At 31.4% G+C, this 16,431-nt stretch overlaps 1 protein-coding gene and 1 long non-coding RNA gene across 2 annotated transcripts in view; both read right to left on the bottom strand.

The window, feature by feature from the left end:
* LOC111632428 (zinc finger protein 728-like) overlaps positions 1–4,620 on the bottom strand; it is a 39,005-nt gene extending 34,385 nt beyond the window's left edge. The window contains 2 exon segments of the mRNA XM_023376841.1: positions 4,036–4,223; positions 4,341–4,620. Of these exon segments, the coding sequence (XP_023232609.1) occupies positions 4,036–4,223; positions 4,341–4,620 (468 nt within the window).
* A 5,470-nt stretch (positions 4,621–10,090) lies between these two features.
* LOC111632440 lies at positions 10,091–15,952 on the bottom strand. The gene is made up of 3 exons (XR_002757860.1): positions 15,795–15,952; positions 14,047–14,131; positions 10,091–10,227 (listed from the first exon to the last, which is right to left on the bottom strand). It is a non-coding gene; the product is annotated as an uncharacterized LOC111632440 (long non-coding RNA).
* Between the last annotated feature and the right edge of the window lie 479 nt (positions 15,953–16,431).

Below are 16,431 nucleotides of genomic sequence, written 5' to 3'. Positions count from 1 at the left end.
GTCATCAGTATCTTTATAAGAGAATAGTTTTTATGATAACTCTATATTCATTTAAAAGTCAAGTGATCGCCTGCAGATATTTCTGTCCTAAAAAATATGAAAAATGTGGTTCAGATCGGATAAAAATATAGAAGTTAATAAAGGGGTTAAATCGCACTCAAAGTATTAATTAATAGATTAAAAGTAACTGCAAAATGTCATGTCATGCGATATCAAATCGACCAATAAAATATAAGTACAGTAGAGCGTCGTTTATCCGAAGGTCGGTTATCCGAAGGAATTCCAGTCGACAAATTTAAATTTTCGCCAGTGCCGTGGCGCTGTAATCTTTGGCTATGTCTTCGGCTACTCAAATATTTTACGTTTTTGATACTAAATTAACTTCTGAAGTATAATTTTTTATTGTTTTTATATTTTTCAATATATTTATTTTGTTTGTACAAAATAAAAAAATAATTTTTAACAATACAATAGTCTTCGTTAGGCTTAACATCGACGAAAATTCAACGCGAAGCGACACGCAACGGAAAAAAATTTCAACACTGGATAAATTAATATATTTTTTCGTACATAATTGGTTAACCCCAGTCCCCAATTGATTCGGATAAACGACGCTCTACTGTATTTAAACTGTAGGCTATAATTCTAAAAATACTTCGTGTTTTTAAATGAAACTTTCAAAAAAACCACAAAAGAGGAATTCAATATTCATTACGATTTATGTTTATTTTCCAGATACTGGTATGTGTGGGTTGTTCACCCTGTTTGAAGCTTAATAACACGTGCTTTTTGTCGAAAATTTCTAAAATTTTGCAAGTTCGTGTATAAGGGGCATTGATGCTATTAAATTTCGATGGTTAAAGATCGAGAGGATAGGGAGATAAATGGGTCGCTTGTTACATCTGGAGTAGGGCCAGAGTTAATGACAATTTTATTCATTATTAGCATCTATAATATTTTTAATAAAACCCGTCTCTACCCTCAAAATTAAGCTTTTTTCGTTTTATAATTAAAAATATAAAGATTTTTTAAAATAAAATATGGTAACAGACGGCGCCACACGCAGTTTCAAATATTGCTGGAAAAGCTAAGCAACTAACTACTTGCGGAGTTTTTAATTAATAAACAAACAGTTGAATNAAACTTTCAAAAAAACCACAAAAGAGGAATTCAATATTCATTACGATTTATGTTTATTTTCCAGATACTGGTATGTGTGGGTTGTTCACCCTGTTTGAAGCTTAATAACACGTGCTTTTTGTCGAAAATTTCTAAAATTTTGCAAGTTCGTGTATAAGGGGCATTGATGCTATTAAATTTCGATGGTTAAAGATCGAGAGGATAGGGAGATAAATGGGTCGCTTGTTACATCTGGAGTAGGGCCAGAGTTAATGACAATTTTATTCATTATTAGCATCTATAATATTTTTAATAAAACCCGTCTCTACCCTCAAAATTAAGCTTTTTGCCATTTTATAATTAAAAATATAAAGATTTTTTAAAATAAAATATGGTAACAGAGGGCGCCACACGCGGTTTCAAATATTGCTGGAAAAGCTAGCAACTACTTGCGGACTTTTTAATTAATAAACAAACAGTTGAATCATTTACTATAATGATTTAGTACACAATGCTATCGTACTGTTTTTTATTTGTGTAAATGTACCAAATAAAGGCATTTTTCCTTTTTTGATTGTCAATTGAATTCCCTTATCGTATTAAATTATTCAGTTCTTTGTACTTTGCTCAGCTTAACACTGTAGACTACCTTATCTTATCGTCCTGTCACAACTTTCAGCGATACACTCTACCTAATCCATTGATTTTTATCAACTATATTCAGGGTTCCTATTCAACATTTTGTTTTAATAAAATACAGAATTTTCGTTCTTTTTCTCAACATTTGTTACTTCATGTACAATTTTCGACGTTTAATATTATCACTGATTATTGATCATTCTATACATTTATTATTCCGTAATTTATTTACACGCCTACATATATGAAATGGAAAGCACTGGGGGTCAACAGGGTTCGCAAAGATTACCCCTAACAGTGTCCACCCTTTTAGGCATTGGGTGATGTCTACACTACATGAAAGTCACCTTTGTTTTATCAAAGTGGAAATAAAACACTCGCTATTTTTCCTGGGGGTAAGCGTAAGAAATAAATTGTTCAGGTAAATTCTAGATTTAACAGAATAAACACAACCGAGACCCCGAGAGCAGTGAACTCCGACTTAAGCAACATAGAGTAAGTATGGCTTTGCCAATGGATCAGGAACCGCATCACATCGTCAACCTGGACTTGAAGCTCTTCTCAATTCTTCAATCTTTTTTTTATTCATCAAAAATGTTCCGTCATGTTTGGCGGAAAAATTTCCAGTATATTAAATATATAAATGAAGGCACAGACTGAAGATAAACAGAGACTGAAAACTCCTTACGCCATTTGTTATCGATTTAAAGTGAAGTGATAAATTTAAACCAATCACAATGAACAACTATGCCAAACTCGGTTACAGGGCACCGCCATTGAATTCTTATAGCAACGTGTATACCTGACGTGTATACTGATATAGTCAGATTGTATCAATAGATTAAAATACATTAATCCTGAGATTATTTCAACAAATTATTCAAAATTTGCCAAAAATGCTTAATTAAAAGTCTTAATATCTTTTTTTAAAGATAACATACATTTATTTCCATTTTTACTAAAGACTTTGTGTTTATAATATTAAGTATCTTTAATATATGTTATACTTAAAATTAATAATACCATAGCGAACGCGCTTACCAAAAATATGGAGAAGTCTGTATTGTTCCATATATCCTAGTACGTATATTATATTAATACAAATAAAATAAAATAATTATTTCAAAATATGTAAGTTATTTCGAGGCATTTCACAAAAACTACTCAATTGAAAAATGAATTCGCGCGTTTATTTAAAATGTAATTTGAACAGAATATTTTATTCTGTTCAAATTACATTTGAATTCTGTGCGAATTCATTTTTCAATTGAGTAGTTTTTGTGAAATGCCTCGAAATAACTTACATATTTTGAAATAATTATTTTATTTTATTTGCCACAAGCATCACATTTCTTAACGCATAAATCGGGATTTGTCTTCATGTGCCTAATTAATCAAACCTTTTTTTAAATGTTTTCTTGCATATTTTAGATAAGTGTTTATTTGCTATGACATAAACATACTCTTGATGAGTTTGGGATTCGATTTTGTTTTAAATTTGCTATTACAATGGCCTCTAAAGTACTAATAATTTTGATAACGAGTTGATATCTTATAAAATGTTTAATATAATAACCTTTCTCAAACACTTCATTAATGTAACGAAGATTGTCTTTATTGTCTATGTGTATTACACTTCTTCAAATAATTTATTACACATATTACACTTTTAAATGTGAACTTTCGAATGTTCATTTAATGTGTTTTTAGTCTTAAATGGCTTGTTACAATCATTGCATACAAAGATATTTTAATGTCTAATAATACAATGTCTGGCTAAGGCACTTTTATAGGTATAACATTTTTTACATATGTCACAAACATACTTTTTTCTATCTTTATGAATTTTTTCATGCCTTTTTAAATTGACTTTTGTTTTAAAATATTTGTTACATATATAACAAGAATATTTGTGTTTATCGATGTGTGTACGAATANTAGATACAGATGTAATTCATTAGAATATTTTTGCCACAAGCACCATATTTCTTAACGCGTATATCGAGATTTGTCTTCATGTGCCTAATTAATCCAATCTGTTTTCTAAATGTTTTCTTGCATATTTCAGCTTGAAATTCGATTTTGTTGTAAATTTGCTATTACATTGACCTCTAAAGTACTAATGATTCTGATAACGAGTTGATGGCTTAAAAAAATGTTTAATATAAAAACCTTTGTTACACACTTCACCAATGTAACGAAGATTGTCTTCATTGTCTATGTCTATTACACTTCTTCAAATAATTTATTACACATATTCCACTTTTAAATGTGAACTTTGGAATGTTCTTGTAATGTGTTTTTAGTCTTAAATGGCTTGTTACAAATATTGCATACATACATATTTTCATGTTTAGTAATACAATGTCTGGCTAAGGCAGTTTTATAGGTATAACATTTTTTACATATGTCACAAACATACTTATCTCTATCCCTATGAATTACTTCATGCCTTTTTAAAATGACTTTTGTTTTAAAATATTTGTTACATATGTCACAAGAATATTTGTATTCATCGGTGTGTGCACGAATATGCATTTTTAAATCAGAACTGCGTTTAAAACTTTTGTCACATTCCTCACAAGTAAATTTAAGCTTGGCACTATGAGTTTTACGATGCGTTCTTAAATTGTCTTCCCATTTATAACTCTTATTGCAAACATCGCATTTCAAAGGACGTTCGTCACTATGAGTTTTTTGATGGTTTTTTAACAGGTTTCTCAATTTAAAACCCTTATCACAAATATCGCATTTGAAAGGACGTTCTTCACTATGAGTTTTTTGATGTCCTCTTAATGCGTCTCTCCATTTAAAACCCTTATTACAAATATCGCATTTAAAAGGTCGTTCTTCTCTATGCATTGCTTCATGATGTAACAACAACTGTTTCGACTTGAATTCTTTTCCACATATTTTGCAGGCATGTACTTTGTGTGTTCTCTTGTGTCTTTCTAAACTACGCTTACCATATGCAACGCGCTTACCACAAATGTCGCAATACAGATTTTCCCGCTTGCAATTAGATTTTTTACTATGTCTAAGTTTATGTAGTCGCAAATAAAATTCTGTTTTGAAATATTTGTTACATATATCACAGAAATATTTGGATTCATCGCTGTGTCTACGAATATGAACTTTTAAATCAGAATTGCGTTTAAAACTTTTGTTACATACCTGACAAGTATATTTAAGTTCGTTACTATGAACTATTTTATGAACTGACAAGTACTGTTTTGTTTTAAAACTTTTGTTACATACCTGACAAGTAAAGTTAAGCTTGTCACTATGAGTTCCGTGATGGATTTTTAGTATGTCTTTTTTTTTTAAAACTCTTGTTACAAATATCGCATTTGAAAGGTCGTTCGTCACTATGAGTTTTTTGATGCGTTTTTAAATACTCTTTCCATTTGAAACCCTTATTACAAATATCGCATTTGAAAGGACGATCTTCACTATGCATTGATTTATGACGTAACAATTTACAATTCGTCTTAAATTCTCTTCCACATATCTTGCAGGCATGAACTTTGTGTATTCTCTTGTGTATTTCTAAACGGCCCTTACCATATCGAACGCGCTTACCACAAATGTCGCAATACACGTTTCTCCTCTTCGTATTAGATTTTTTACCATTTGTTGCAGATAGCTTCTTTCGATCGTTAGCTAGCTGCAAACGTAAGTTTCTATGAAAAATTTCTTTTTGATTTTTAGTTTTGTGTTTTTTCGTGTGTCTTCGCAAAAGAAATTGCCACAAAAACTTCTCATTGCAGATTGTGCAGCGAAATGGTTTTTTTCTAATATGAAAGAATAGATGTGTTTGTAATATTCTCTTCTTTGTAAAAGTCTGTTTACACAAATCACACGTAAATTCTTCTTTAGAATGAGATGCAAACATAATCGTGAAGTATTTTCTTTTAATCTTATCATAAATTTTATTGCATATTTTACTCGAAGAAACGTATTTCTTTGTTTTGATATTATATTTATAACGCTTTCGCTTTTTTGGATTGTGCTGAATATCGTATTCCTCAATTTGCTCCTCCTCCTCAACTGAAAGATTAAAATATAACATAATAAATTACCTATAATATTTGAATAAACATAACTTCAATATTAAAATATTAGTGCTGTAGTTATATAATTAGTTAATATCTTTTTCGTTTAAAAAGCAAGGCATCATTTGTTGTTTACACTAAAAATGAAACATTTTACAATCATAAACTGATTAATTCTGCTTTAGTTTTTTTATTGGGCTTTTAAATGAGTGTGAAAAATTAAATTGTTTAACTTTATCGGTTTTCATTTATTTTATTTATATAGTTTGTTCCAATGGTTATCATAAAAACATGAAAGAAATCTAGTTCTATTAGAGAGGGAAAGAAATCATTAGTGTAATAGAAAAAGTACCACAGCAAAAGTCTATGAATTTCAAGTAGGGAGGAAAAATCGGTGGATTCTTAACCTTTTTGTATCAAAATTCAATAACTTGAGAGTAGATTTACACAACGTTTTTCAAGAATATTAGCAACGTGTTTTTTAACACGATGCAAATATTTACTTATTTATGTCGTTAAAGAATTTATACCGCCCTCGTTTGCTTCGTTTCAATACATTTTCTTTATTAATTTAGCGAATCCATGAACAAAACAAGATAACATCGTTAAATCACAACTCACGAGTTGGAATTTAATAATTCTGATTATCCCAACAGATTTTTATTAACTCAAAAGTTATATTAATACGATAAGTAGTTATAAATCTCAAATATCTAATGCCAGATAAATGTATAACGGTTGAAACTTGAATGCAGTTCTTCAGCTGCCTTATAAATAATACTAGATTAAAAAGTCTGAACTAAGTAACACGTTACTTACATTGGATATTCATTTCATTCCTGTTAGAGTTTTCGTCCAGAGTGAAGAAGTCATTGTTGACAGGCTAAACAATATGCAAACAATACATGACAACCATTAATAATCACTTATCTATCTATATAACCCATTGAACGCGTGTCCGTCCATCCGCGTAACGGTATGCCAAAAACAGGCACCAGAGGGGCCCTAGAGATGATTTTAAATTAACAATAAATGATTATTATTTGTAATAGGAATTTATTATTGATATGAATTTATTATTTATATCACGGAATGGTATAAATCAGGGGTGTCCAACCTTTTTGTTTCTCTGGGCCACATTGGAAGAAGTCTTGGAGTTTTGGGCCACAAGTATATATTATATAGGCCTATACTTGTGGCCCAATATACAAGTATATTTCAGGATTAACATGTTTGGATTATAATAATAAGTATTAAAACTTTATCATGAATAAGAATATTTAAAAAAATTACTTATACAGACATTTTCAATTTTTACTTAGAAATAGATAAATTCATTTATTAAAAAAAAGACAAGCGAAAATTTATTTAAAAACACAAATATTTGTTATATTTGGGTCACTAATTAATAAAAACCCTCATTTTACGCCATTTTAAAGTACAGTTTTTTTAGTTTTTTAAACTGACGGTACTCAGAGACATTTGTAGAGCAATCTAACAGCCGGACTGTCGCCATATCTGGGATAGTGACTAAAGATGACGTAACAAAGGGATTCCGCGAAGGAAAAAAATAGTACCTAAATTCGCCGGTAGGGGTGGATTTGGCGCTGTTGTAGAGAAACAGCTAAGAATTTGCATAAAACCCAGCTGCAATTAACAAACATACGAATGAATAATCAGACAGAGGTTTCAGTGCAATAATGAAAGTTTAATAAATCATCAAATAATCTCCCTCCTTCAATGTGACCACCGTCCTGCTGGACATCACATTGCATCCTGAACATCGCGTTCTCTACAGCCGAACGTAACATGTCTGCCGGAATGTTCATCACAGTTCGAGAAATGTTGTTCTTCAAGGTCATCAGGTTGGGGACACCACCAAGATAGACCTTGGACTTTAAGTAACCCCACAGGAAAAAGTCACATGGGGTTAGAAGACTTAGAACCTTCAACGAGTGCAATCGCAACATCACTGTCTGTGCAGACACGGGTTTTTGCCCTCTACCAGGCCGAACTGCTAAGGATCTTGTCTCTTCAAATTTCTTTATCAAGACTTTCTCTGCATTAATTCATAGAGGACCTCTGTGCTGGTTGTTACGGGTTCTAAACTCACGAAGAGCGCCCGGTTGGTTAAGATAATAAAGTTTCACAAGCAACGCACGCTGAGGTAACGAAAGATGCATGTTGAACTCTGCTAAAGTCTGGAATGCACTTCGGACTATTGTGCTTGCCTATTTTAAGCTCAAATTAGATGGTACTGCTGTCGACCACGTTATTGTGAATTCGGATTTTGAGGTGTTACCAGCGCGTTAAACAAATTCTTAGCTGTTTTGCTACAACAGCGACAAATCCACCCCTACCGGCGAATTTAGGTACTACTTTTTCTTTTTGAAATCTCTTTCCCATGTTGTCCTTAGTCACTCTATCAAATTTGGCAACAGTCCGGCTGTTAGATTGCTCTACAGATGTCTCTGAGTACCATGAGTTTAAAAAAAGCACCCTATATTTATGAATCTGATATGGCACGAAGAAGAAGAAGTATTTATGAATAATATAATAATATGTAGCCCAAAAAGTAGCCAAAGCGCCAAATAATAGTTTTTCTGTCAAACAAAAGAAAACGTAGCCACATTTGGCGCAATGTAGCCAAATGTTGCAAGGAAAGAAATACTAAATAATGGAGTTGGGACTCAAGAATTATAGACCCAAATGCGGGAAAAGGAGAGAAAGGACAAAAGATAAATAAGTGAGGAAGGTTGGAAAATTAAAGGTCAACATTTGCATAACAAAAGGTTTATTTAACCTTTCTCACTACTTTTCATCTTTCGGATTTTCTCTTCTTTCCCCGAATTTGGGACTATAACGAGTTACAATTTCAGCTTTATTTAGTATTTCTTCCTCATTCACACATTTCCAAGTATTTGAAAATATTTCCTTTCCACTGAAAAATAGAATATGTATAAAGTTTGTAAAACTTCTTTTTTGAGTTTATGCCGTTGAAATAAATAAATAAAAAATAAATAAATAAATTTTTTTGGTTTTGTTTACACGTTTATTGGGCCGCATTGGAACTTGCCTTGGGCCGCATACGGCCCGCGGGACACGGGTTGGACACCCCTGGTATAAATAATTATTATATGCCTTAATTAACCTTGTGCCACACGTTTACAACATCCCGTGACTCAGTGAACGTCGCGCATTGACTCACGGGAAATTTGTTGAAAAAATGACGGATACATTTAAAATCGAGGTTTACAAACGAAGGTAAATCAACAAATTAAACTATTTTAAAGTATTTATAGAATGTTTAATAGATAGAAATATAGATCAGTATGACAAGATTGGGACTTTAACAGAGCTGTTCAAACAGGGTGAACAAAATCGTGTATCTCCACACATTAACATTTATACATATATATCATCCCGTCAATGGGTCTGAAATAAAATCTCATTGTTTATTCTCTAATTTATCGTGCGCAGAAAAAGCAAAAATACTCAAGCTACCAACTCAGAGAACTTTAAAATACTATAATTTAAATATATAAATTTAATTTTAAAATTTACGTTTTACTTTTTCGGATGTTATGTATACATAAACAAGGGAAAGTATTGAAATAGTATCAAATTTTACCTCCGATTTTTGCAAATTTCCAGATTTTAAAATTATCTAATTCGGAAAAACACAGCTTACAATTTCGTAATTGTGTACGCGTGAGCGTATATTTTGGCGTCTACTTCATTTAATATTTTAGAATCAATTAAAGATTAAAAAACATTTAGTACCATACGTTGTGTATAAGGAACATTACTACTATTAAATTTTGGTAAAGAAACGTTGAAGGGTGAAAAGATAAAAAATGGTCACGTGTAAAATCTCGACTGGGATCGGATTTAATGAAGATTTTATTTGTTGTTAGCATTTATAATTCTTTGTGAAATGCATTTCTACCATTACCATTATGCATTCCTTCATTCTATAATAATTAAAATTATACAGAGCTTTTATAACATATGGCGCCACAGACAATTTTATTTATTTATAATGAGTAATAACATAAATGTTATTTTTAAATAAAATCTCTTAATAGCCAGGATATTTACCCAACTCGTTGTTAGATTTTTTCTTATATAACACATACTTTTTATTTAATACAGAATACACCTAAATTTAAAAGCATAATATTATATTGTGTTTTTAACCATTCAGAAAGCTAAGTTAATATTAAAATTTCCATATAAAATATTTCGAAATTTGTATTACTTACCATTACGTGTTCATTATCATCTGGAAGATGAACAACTTCTTTACAATACTCAGTCTTTACTTCAATCTTCAACTTTTTCAAATCAACTTTACATTCTGATTTTATCCCATGTTTTACATCACAATTCTCTTTTACTTCTTTCTTGATATCTGAAGTGGCATTTATGTTGTTTTGTGTTAAAGTATTCTTTGAAAAACTTGAAATATAAAATAAAACTGAGTATATTTTCAATAATTAACGTAACAGTATTAAATTAGGCCTACATGTTTCACTACATCATTTATTTGTGATTACAAGCCGAAACTAGCAATTTGTCACTGCGTATTGGTGTGATGTGTAACAGAAATCATAATAAATATGATTAGAAACTTGTTTTCGTTATTAAATAAACCAGCAAAGTCAGCTTTATCAAGTTTCCCGGAAATATTTAAAAACTATGTGTGGAGCCAAATGTTATGATAGTTTGCTTAAAATATTTTTATATTTTTAACGATTATAAAATAAAAATTAAAAAATTTGATTTTGTTGAGTTTTATAAGAAATTCTAAATGAGAAAATGAGTAAACTCCTCAGTAAAGTTCGACCCTACTGAAGATAAATACGACTCCCCTTCATCTTTAATAACAAAAACTTAAAAGCATCAGTCCTTTTCCTTCTATATTTCAGAAATTTTGGACAAAAGCACAGTAATTATTAAACTTTAAAAAGGATGAAAAAAATCATCCTGACCCTCCACACACACTGACATTTATGACATAATTTCTCGACATTTTAAGCTATCATAAGTTTAAAAATGGAAATGTTGGAGGGGATTATTGTCGTAGATATTGTGAAATATAACAAATAAGTTGTCTAATCAATAAAAGTTCGACCTTCCTGTGTTTCTCAATTATCACAGTCTGATTCTCTATTAGCAGAAAAATATAAAATACGTTATAAAATTCTATTTGTCGACGCTGATAACTTTACGTCTGAAAACTCAGACGTATGTACGATGTACTGCACAGTGATTTACGAATCTGCGTGTCACTTCCTCACACTTTTTTTTCATATATAATACATAAATGTATATGCAATAAAAACTTCTTTCGACGCAAGTAGTGTATATAAGTATAGACTAAGTGTACAAGGATTTATTTTCACGTGCATTTTGGGTGGAGAAACATCCTGTCCTCATGGCATTCCAACTAGGGATTGCAATTGCTGGATCCCTCATCAAGCAATCCAGCTGGATCCAGCGCATTCTTCGGCCTGCTGGATCCACCATCAGGTACTGGATCCAGCGCTGCGGATCCGCAAATACTCAATTAACTTTCTAAATAATGGCGCAAAAATATACGTTGTCGGTGTTGCCGCGTTTCTACATGTGCTATCGCTCGGCAGCGAGGGCGACGTTGCTGTTCAGTGTGGCACATGCTACACCCCCTTTCTATACCACACTGCCTGCCCTTTTACCTCTGCTGATCTAATTGCCTGTTGAGTTTCCACTCTCGCTAAATAAAGTGTCTTCGCGCTAAATGAAATAAGTAACTCCTCTCCTAGTCCTGGTGCATAAATTTAATTTTCGGTCGGCTGTAACGTCAATGAATCACGTGACGGAACGATCTCAGTTTAAGCCTATGGAGAGCTACAGCCTCGCGGCTTGTCCACGAAACCTAACCTATAAACTGGCCGTAAAAGCTCTCTGTAGAAGAGAGTCGAGTTTGATAACTGCTGACACAACCCTGAAATTTGTCTTAGACAAACTAAAAACCCAGGACACAATCTTGAGTGCCGCAAAAGAATCAGAGAACGGCGTCTTATCGAGGTCACAGAGATGCTGATTTACATACAGAACCCGAAGAAGTATAATCAAAAAGTTAGAAAGCCCGATTATTCTTTCATAATACCGAAAAAAATGTAATGCGCCAGGAGATGAAAAATATGCTGAATCGAGTAAATACATATGTAATGCAACCAGCAGCAATAGCTGAGGATACTATGGAAACGGAAAACGATGATCCAGATAACCCGCATTCATTCCATGAATTTCACATTGGAATAAGAATCGTAGATCCAACTAATGCGTGAGAAAGAAAACTTCATGAAACGAAAAGAAACTAGTACTGAGAAGGATTATGATAAGTTATTTAAAAAGGAAATGACTGTTTATGAACGTGAGGGAGTCAAAGGTAAAAATATATCTTTGATTTATGATTATTTGATGACCCTGAAACCAACTAGCATAGAGGCAGAAAGAGCCTTCTCCACAGCGGAATATATATGCAGTTCGTTAAAAAGTAGGTTGGGAGACAACACCACCAATACCGTTTGTTTCTTGAGCTCCTACTTTTAGAAAGTCAAAAAAATAACAGAAGTGATTGATTTAATTTTATTTAATCCTTTAAAATACTTTATTCAAGACAAGACTAATATTTCATAACTTCTATTCTAATTCTATTAAGTAAGAGTTTTTAACTTTTATTCTATAAGTGGTTAGTGGGCTAGACTAGGCAATTTTATTGAGAAAATTAGTGAGAAACTGAAACTACCTAGTTAGTTAATTAAATTAATGATTATCAGTATCTTAGATATATGATGATATGAATGTACGTGATTCATGATTGTGATAATAATAACTAACTACTAGACTACTACTAATTACTTACTTACTACTTTATTAATACTAATAATTAAATTACTTATAAATAACTACAAACTGATATGTAGAGCCTATATAAGAAAACTGGTAAGACTGATAGCCACTTAGCCACTGATTATCCGTCCTTACATTATTATAATATAATATATTAATATAAATTAATTAGTAGAATTACCTTTGCTATTATTTAACTTAAAGATTACATTATAATTATAATCTAACTAAACATTGAAAGTTAATTATCTCTATCTCAAGTGTTAAACCGAACCAAAGTTAAGTTTACTACCTAAATATGTAAGAAGTTTTATTGATTTACTGTATAGTGACCAGTCTAAATAATAAAAGTTTCTTAAGTATTTAAAAAAATGCTTTATTTGTTTAAAAAACCATAAATTACTGGATATATAGATAGATAACACTTTATTGCACCAAAAATACATCTGTGCTGGATCCGCGCTGGATCCAGCTGGAATGATGTTGATCCAGCAAACATCCAGCTGGATTGAAAACACTGCTGGATTGCAATCCCTAATTCCAACATTCCTCAGAAGCACATATTGCTTAGTACATAGGTCAACAGATAATATTTCTAAGTGATAAATACAGTCGCTATTTAATTAGAAGTGGTTCCAGGATGTTTTGCTTGAATCTTAAGTACAGTACATATTATATGCACAAGTACTTAATAACTAAAATAAAAAATAACTTGGATGGAGCTTATGAGCGATATGTTTATGTATCGCATTGTAATTTCTTTGCACTGTTGTACCGATACTAATAAGTAATAAAAAATGTGTAATGCTATGGTATTGCACATAATTATTTTGAGTTTGATCAGATAATATGGAAAGATTAGGGGCACGAGACACCGATGTACGAACTTTTGTGAAGATAGAAAATCACGTTGTTTCAATTAAAATCTATTCTTCCGAAAACAGTTAATAAATGACGTGTATAACTCCAATATCAAAAGAGTAGTATAATGTATAGAAACAAGCCACTATTAATTTGAGATGTATTATATATATTTTAAATTAAATACATTAAAAATATGATTAAAATTTACAGTCCGGTGTTGAGGCAATGTCATAATAAATAATTGCTCGTTTCTGATTCTGATCAATTGAATTGACAATTTTAAATTTGTCAACTGAATTAAACGTTATTGATAATATTAAATATATTTAAATCCTTATTCAGTATACACGACGTATTCGCAACGTTTTTCAAAACGATTTATATGAATTTAAATTTATGTATTACTTATTATTCTTATTAGTAGGAATATAGGCTGCTTTCATTATATTAAAAGTATTAAGACTCTTACCTCTTTCGACTTTATAACCAGAATCACTTCAAATAGTGGATCCGTTTGTGTTGTTTGTGGAAATTGGTTCTCTTTTAATATTTATCTGAAATAAGAAAATATTACGTTATATTATTAGATAAATTGATCTTTATAGAAAAACAAATTTAAAAAATATTTAAACTGAAGCATAAAAACACGCTTACTAAATAATTTAAAAACGAAAGAAAATATGGCATACTAATTAATTTCTCTTAATAGTAGCGTCTATCATTTATTTATCACCTTTCTTTAGAAAATTTTGAATTCAAAAGACGGGAATTCCGGTTTTCAGCTTATATAAGCCTACGTATATAGTTTATCGGAGCCTCCTGACCAATTGTGTAAATCTGATAGTATATGAAACTATAAATAATAGTTTATTAAGAATCGGACTGCAATTTCAAACTAGATTTATAAATTTCCACTTTCCTTAGTCCGTACGACTGTCTGACAGTCCGTTCTTAATTTCGACAACAGAGTTAAATAGGCGAAAGCCGAGACAATATGTGGCACGAGTCCTCGATTAACTATCAATATACAAGAACTTCCGATGCGAATCGGAAGTCACGTTATTTCTATTCAGAAAGTTTCCTCTGAAAGAAGTTAGATACGTAAACGTCACGACTCTATTACTAACAGTAAAAGTATAATGTATACGGGCAAGCCATTACTAATCTCAGGTATAGACAATATATTTTAAATAAAATAAATTAAAAATACAATGAAAAATTTCAGCTCGGCATTGTGGTCATTATAAAATAAATATCTGCTCGTTGATTGTCTTTTGTTTTTTTTCAATTAGAATAAGTTTGAACTTCTCTTACTTTCGTGTCTTGTAATGCGTGTAACAAGCAAAGGCATAAAAATCGTATGAAATTTGACCCTCGTTCGGCAAACGAACGGCAAATTTTGTTTGTAGCATAAATTAATTCTGACTGTTGAGTATTTACACCAATTGTGTTCACCCACGTGATTCAGTGACGTCACAACCGACCGTAAATTAGAATTATGCTAGTCGAGTTTTTTGACGTCAGGAAGTAGCGACATCTTTTGCTAAAAACCAAAACTATCGCTACGGAATTGTTCTGTAATTAGCCGCCAGTATGGCATGTCCGTTGACATAACTAAAAACACTAGAAATTCTGTGCAAGAAACTTTTGCCCGTTTTGACAGGTGTCTGTCGAATGCAGGTGTCACCTAAGTAGTTTATATATATATAAAAGAAATCAGTTTGGTCTTTTTTTAATTTTTGAGGTTCAGGAAGTCTCATAACGTAGAGATTTGCAAAAAAGTCGGAGGGTCAAATATGACAGAATTGCATTACTTTTCCCTGTTATGAAGATATAAAACCAACAAAGTAAAACGCACAATTGTGCAAAACGTCACTTCATACAATAGGAACATGAAATTGCCAGTCAGCTGTAACGTATACACAACTATATCAAAAATTTTAAAGACAGTCGGACCACAAAATTCTGTCAGTAAAAAAGGGTTGTGCTTTTTAAAACGAGCATCGTGGCACAAACGTCAAGTTTCATAGTAAAGAGCCGAAATAACTTTTACTTGAAGTCGAAAATAGGGTAGCTCAGTTTAAAGCTCGTAAGGCCATTATTTATACAAATATACTGTTTAAAAATATGTTTCTCTATTTCCAAATTCATATTTTAGTATTTTAGTTGTGTTTTAAAGCTATACTGCAACCTTACAAAATAGTATTTTTCACTCACCTCTAAAGGTTCCGATTTAATTGTTTTATAACACTTCACATCCGTATAAAATTCTTTCTTGAAATTCTTTAAATCAACTTCAAATTTTTCTTCCTTTCGTTCAATTGTAAAGTCCAAATATTTCGTTTCTAACTCTTCTTTTATCTTCATTTTCTCCATTTACGATATTCTCGTATGTCAGAAATCTGTATTCAATTAAAGAATTAATTATTAATAAATGTTCATTCGAAATTTAAAGCAAGTAACAAAGAAAGACGCGTAAACTTATTACTATTGTTCGGTTTGTAGCAGTAAACAAGGGTGCACCCTTAAGGTTAACGGAATTAACTGGGGTGGTGACCCGTGTCCAGCACACGTGTCACTTTTCCGCTACAATATCACTTGTTATATGGCTAATAGTGTTGTTCTTAAAACGCACCTATAAATGTTTATAATCAGAAACTAAAAATAAAATATTTAATCTCCTCAAAATCTGAAAACATTTCGGTTTACATTAAAGTACGTTCAGGGGCCGATCTAGGTTTTACGGGGCCTAGGACTTACTGAATTTCAATGGGACCCCATTTTTTGTAAAATTAAACATTTTTAAATTGGGAATTAAAATTTATTTTTAATAACATGAAAATCAGGTTGAAAT

The sequence above is a fragment of the Centruroides sculpturatus genome, unplaced genomic scaffold (assembly GCF_000671375.1).
Source record: "Centruroides sculpturatus isolate CEXI.00-Female unplaced genomic scaffold, Cexi_2.0 scaffold651, whole genome shotgun sequence".
NCBI lineage: Eukaryota > Metazoa > Arthropoda > Arachnida > Scorpiones > Buthidae > Centruroides > Centruroides sculpturatus.
The sequence above is the reverse complement of the archived record's forward strand: the minus strand, read 5'-3'. Positions and strand labels throughout refer to the sequence as shown.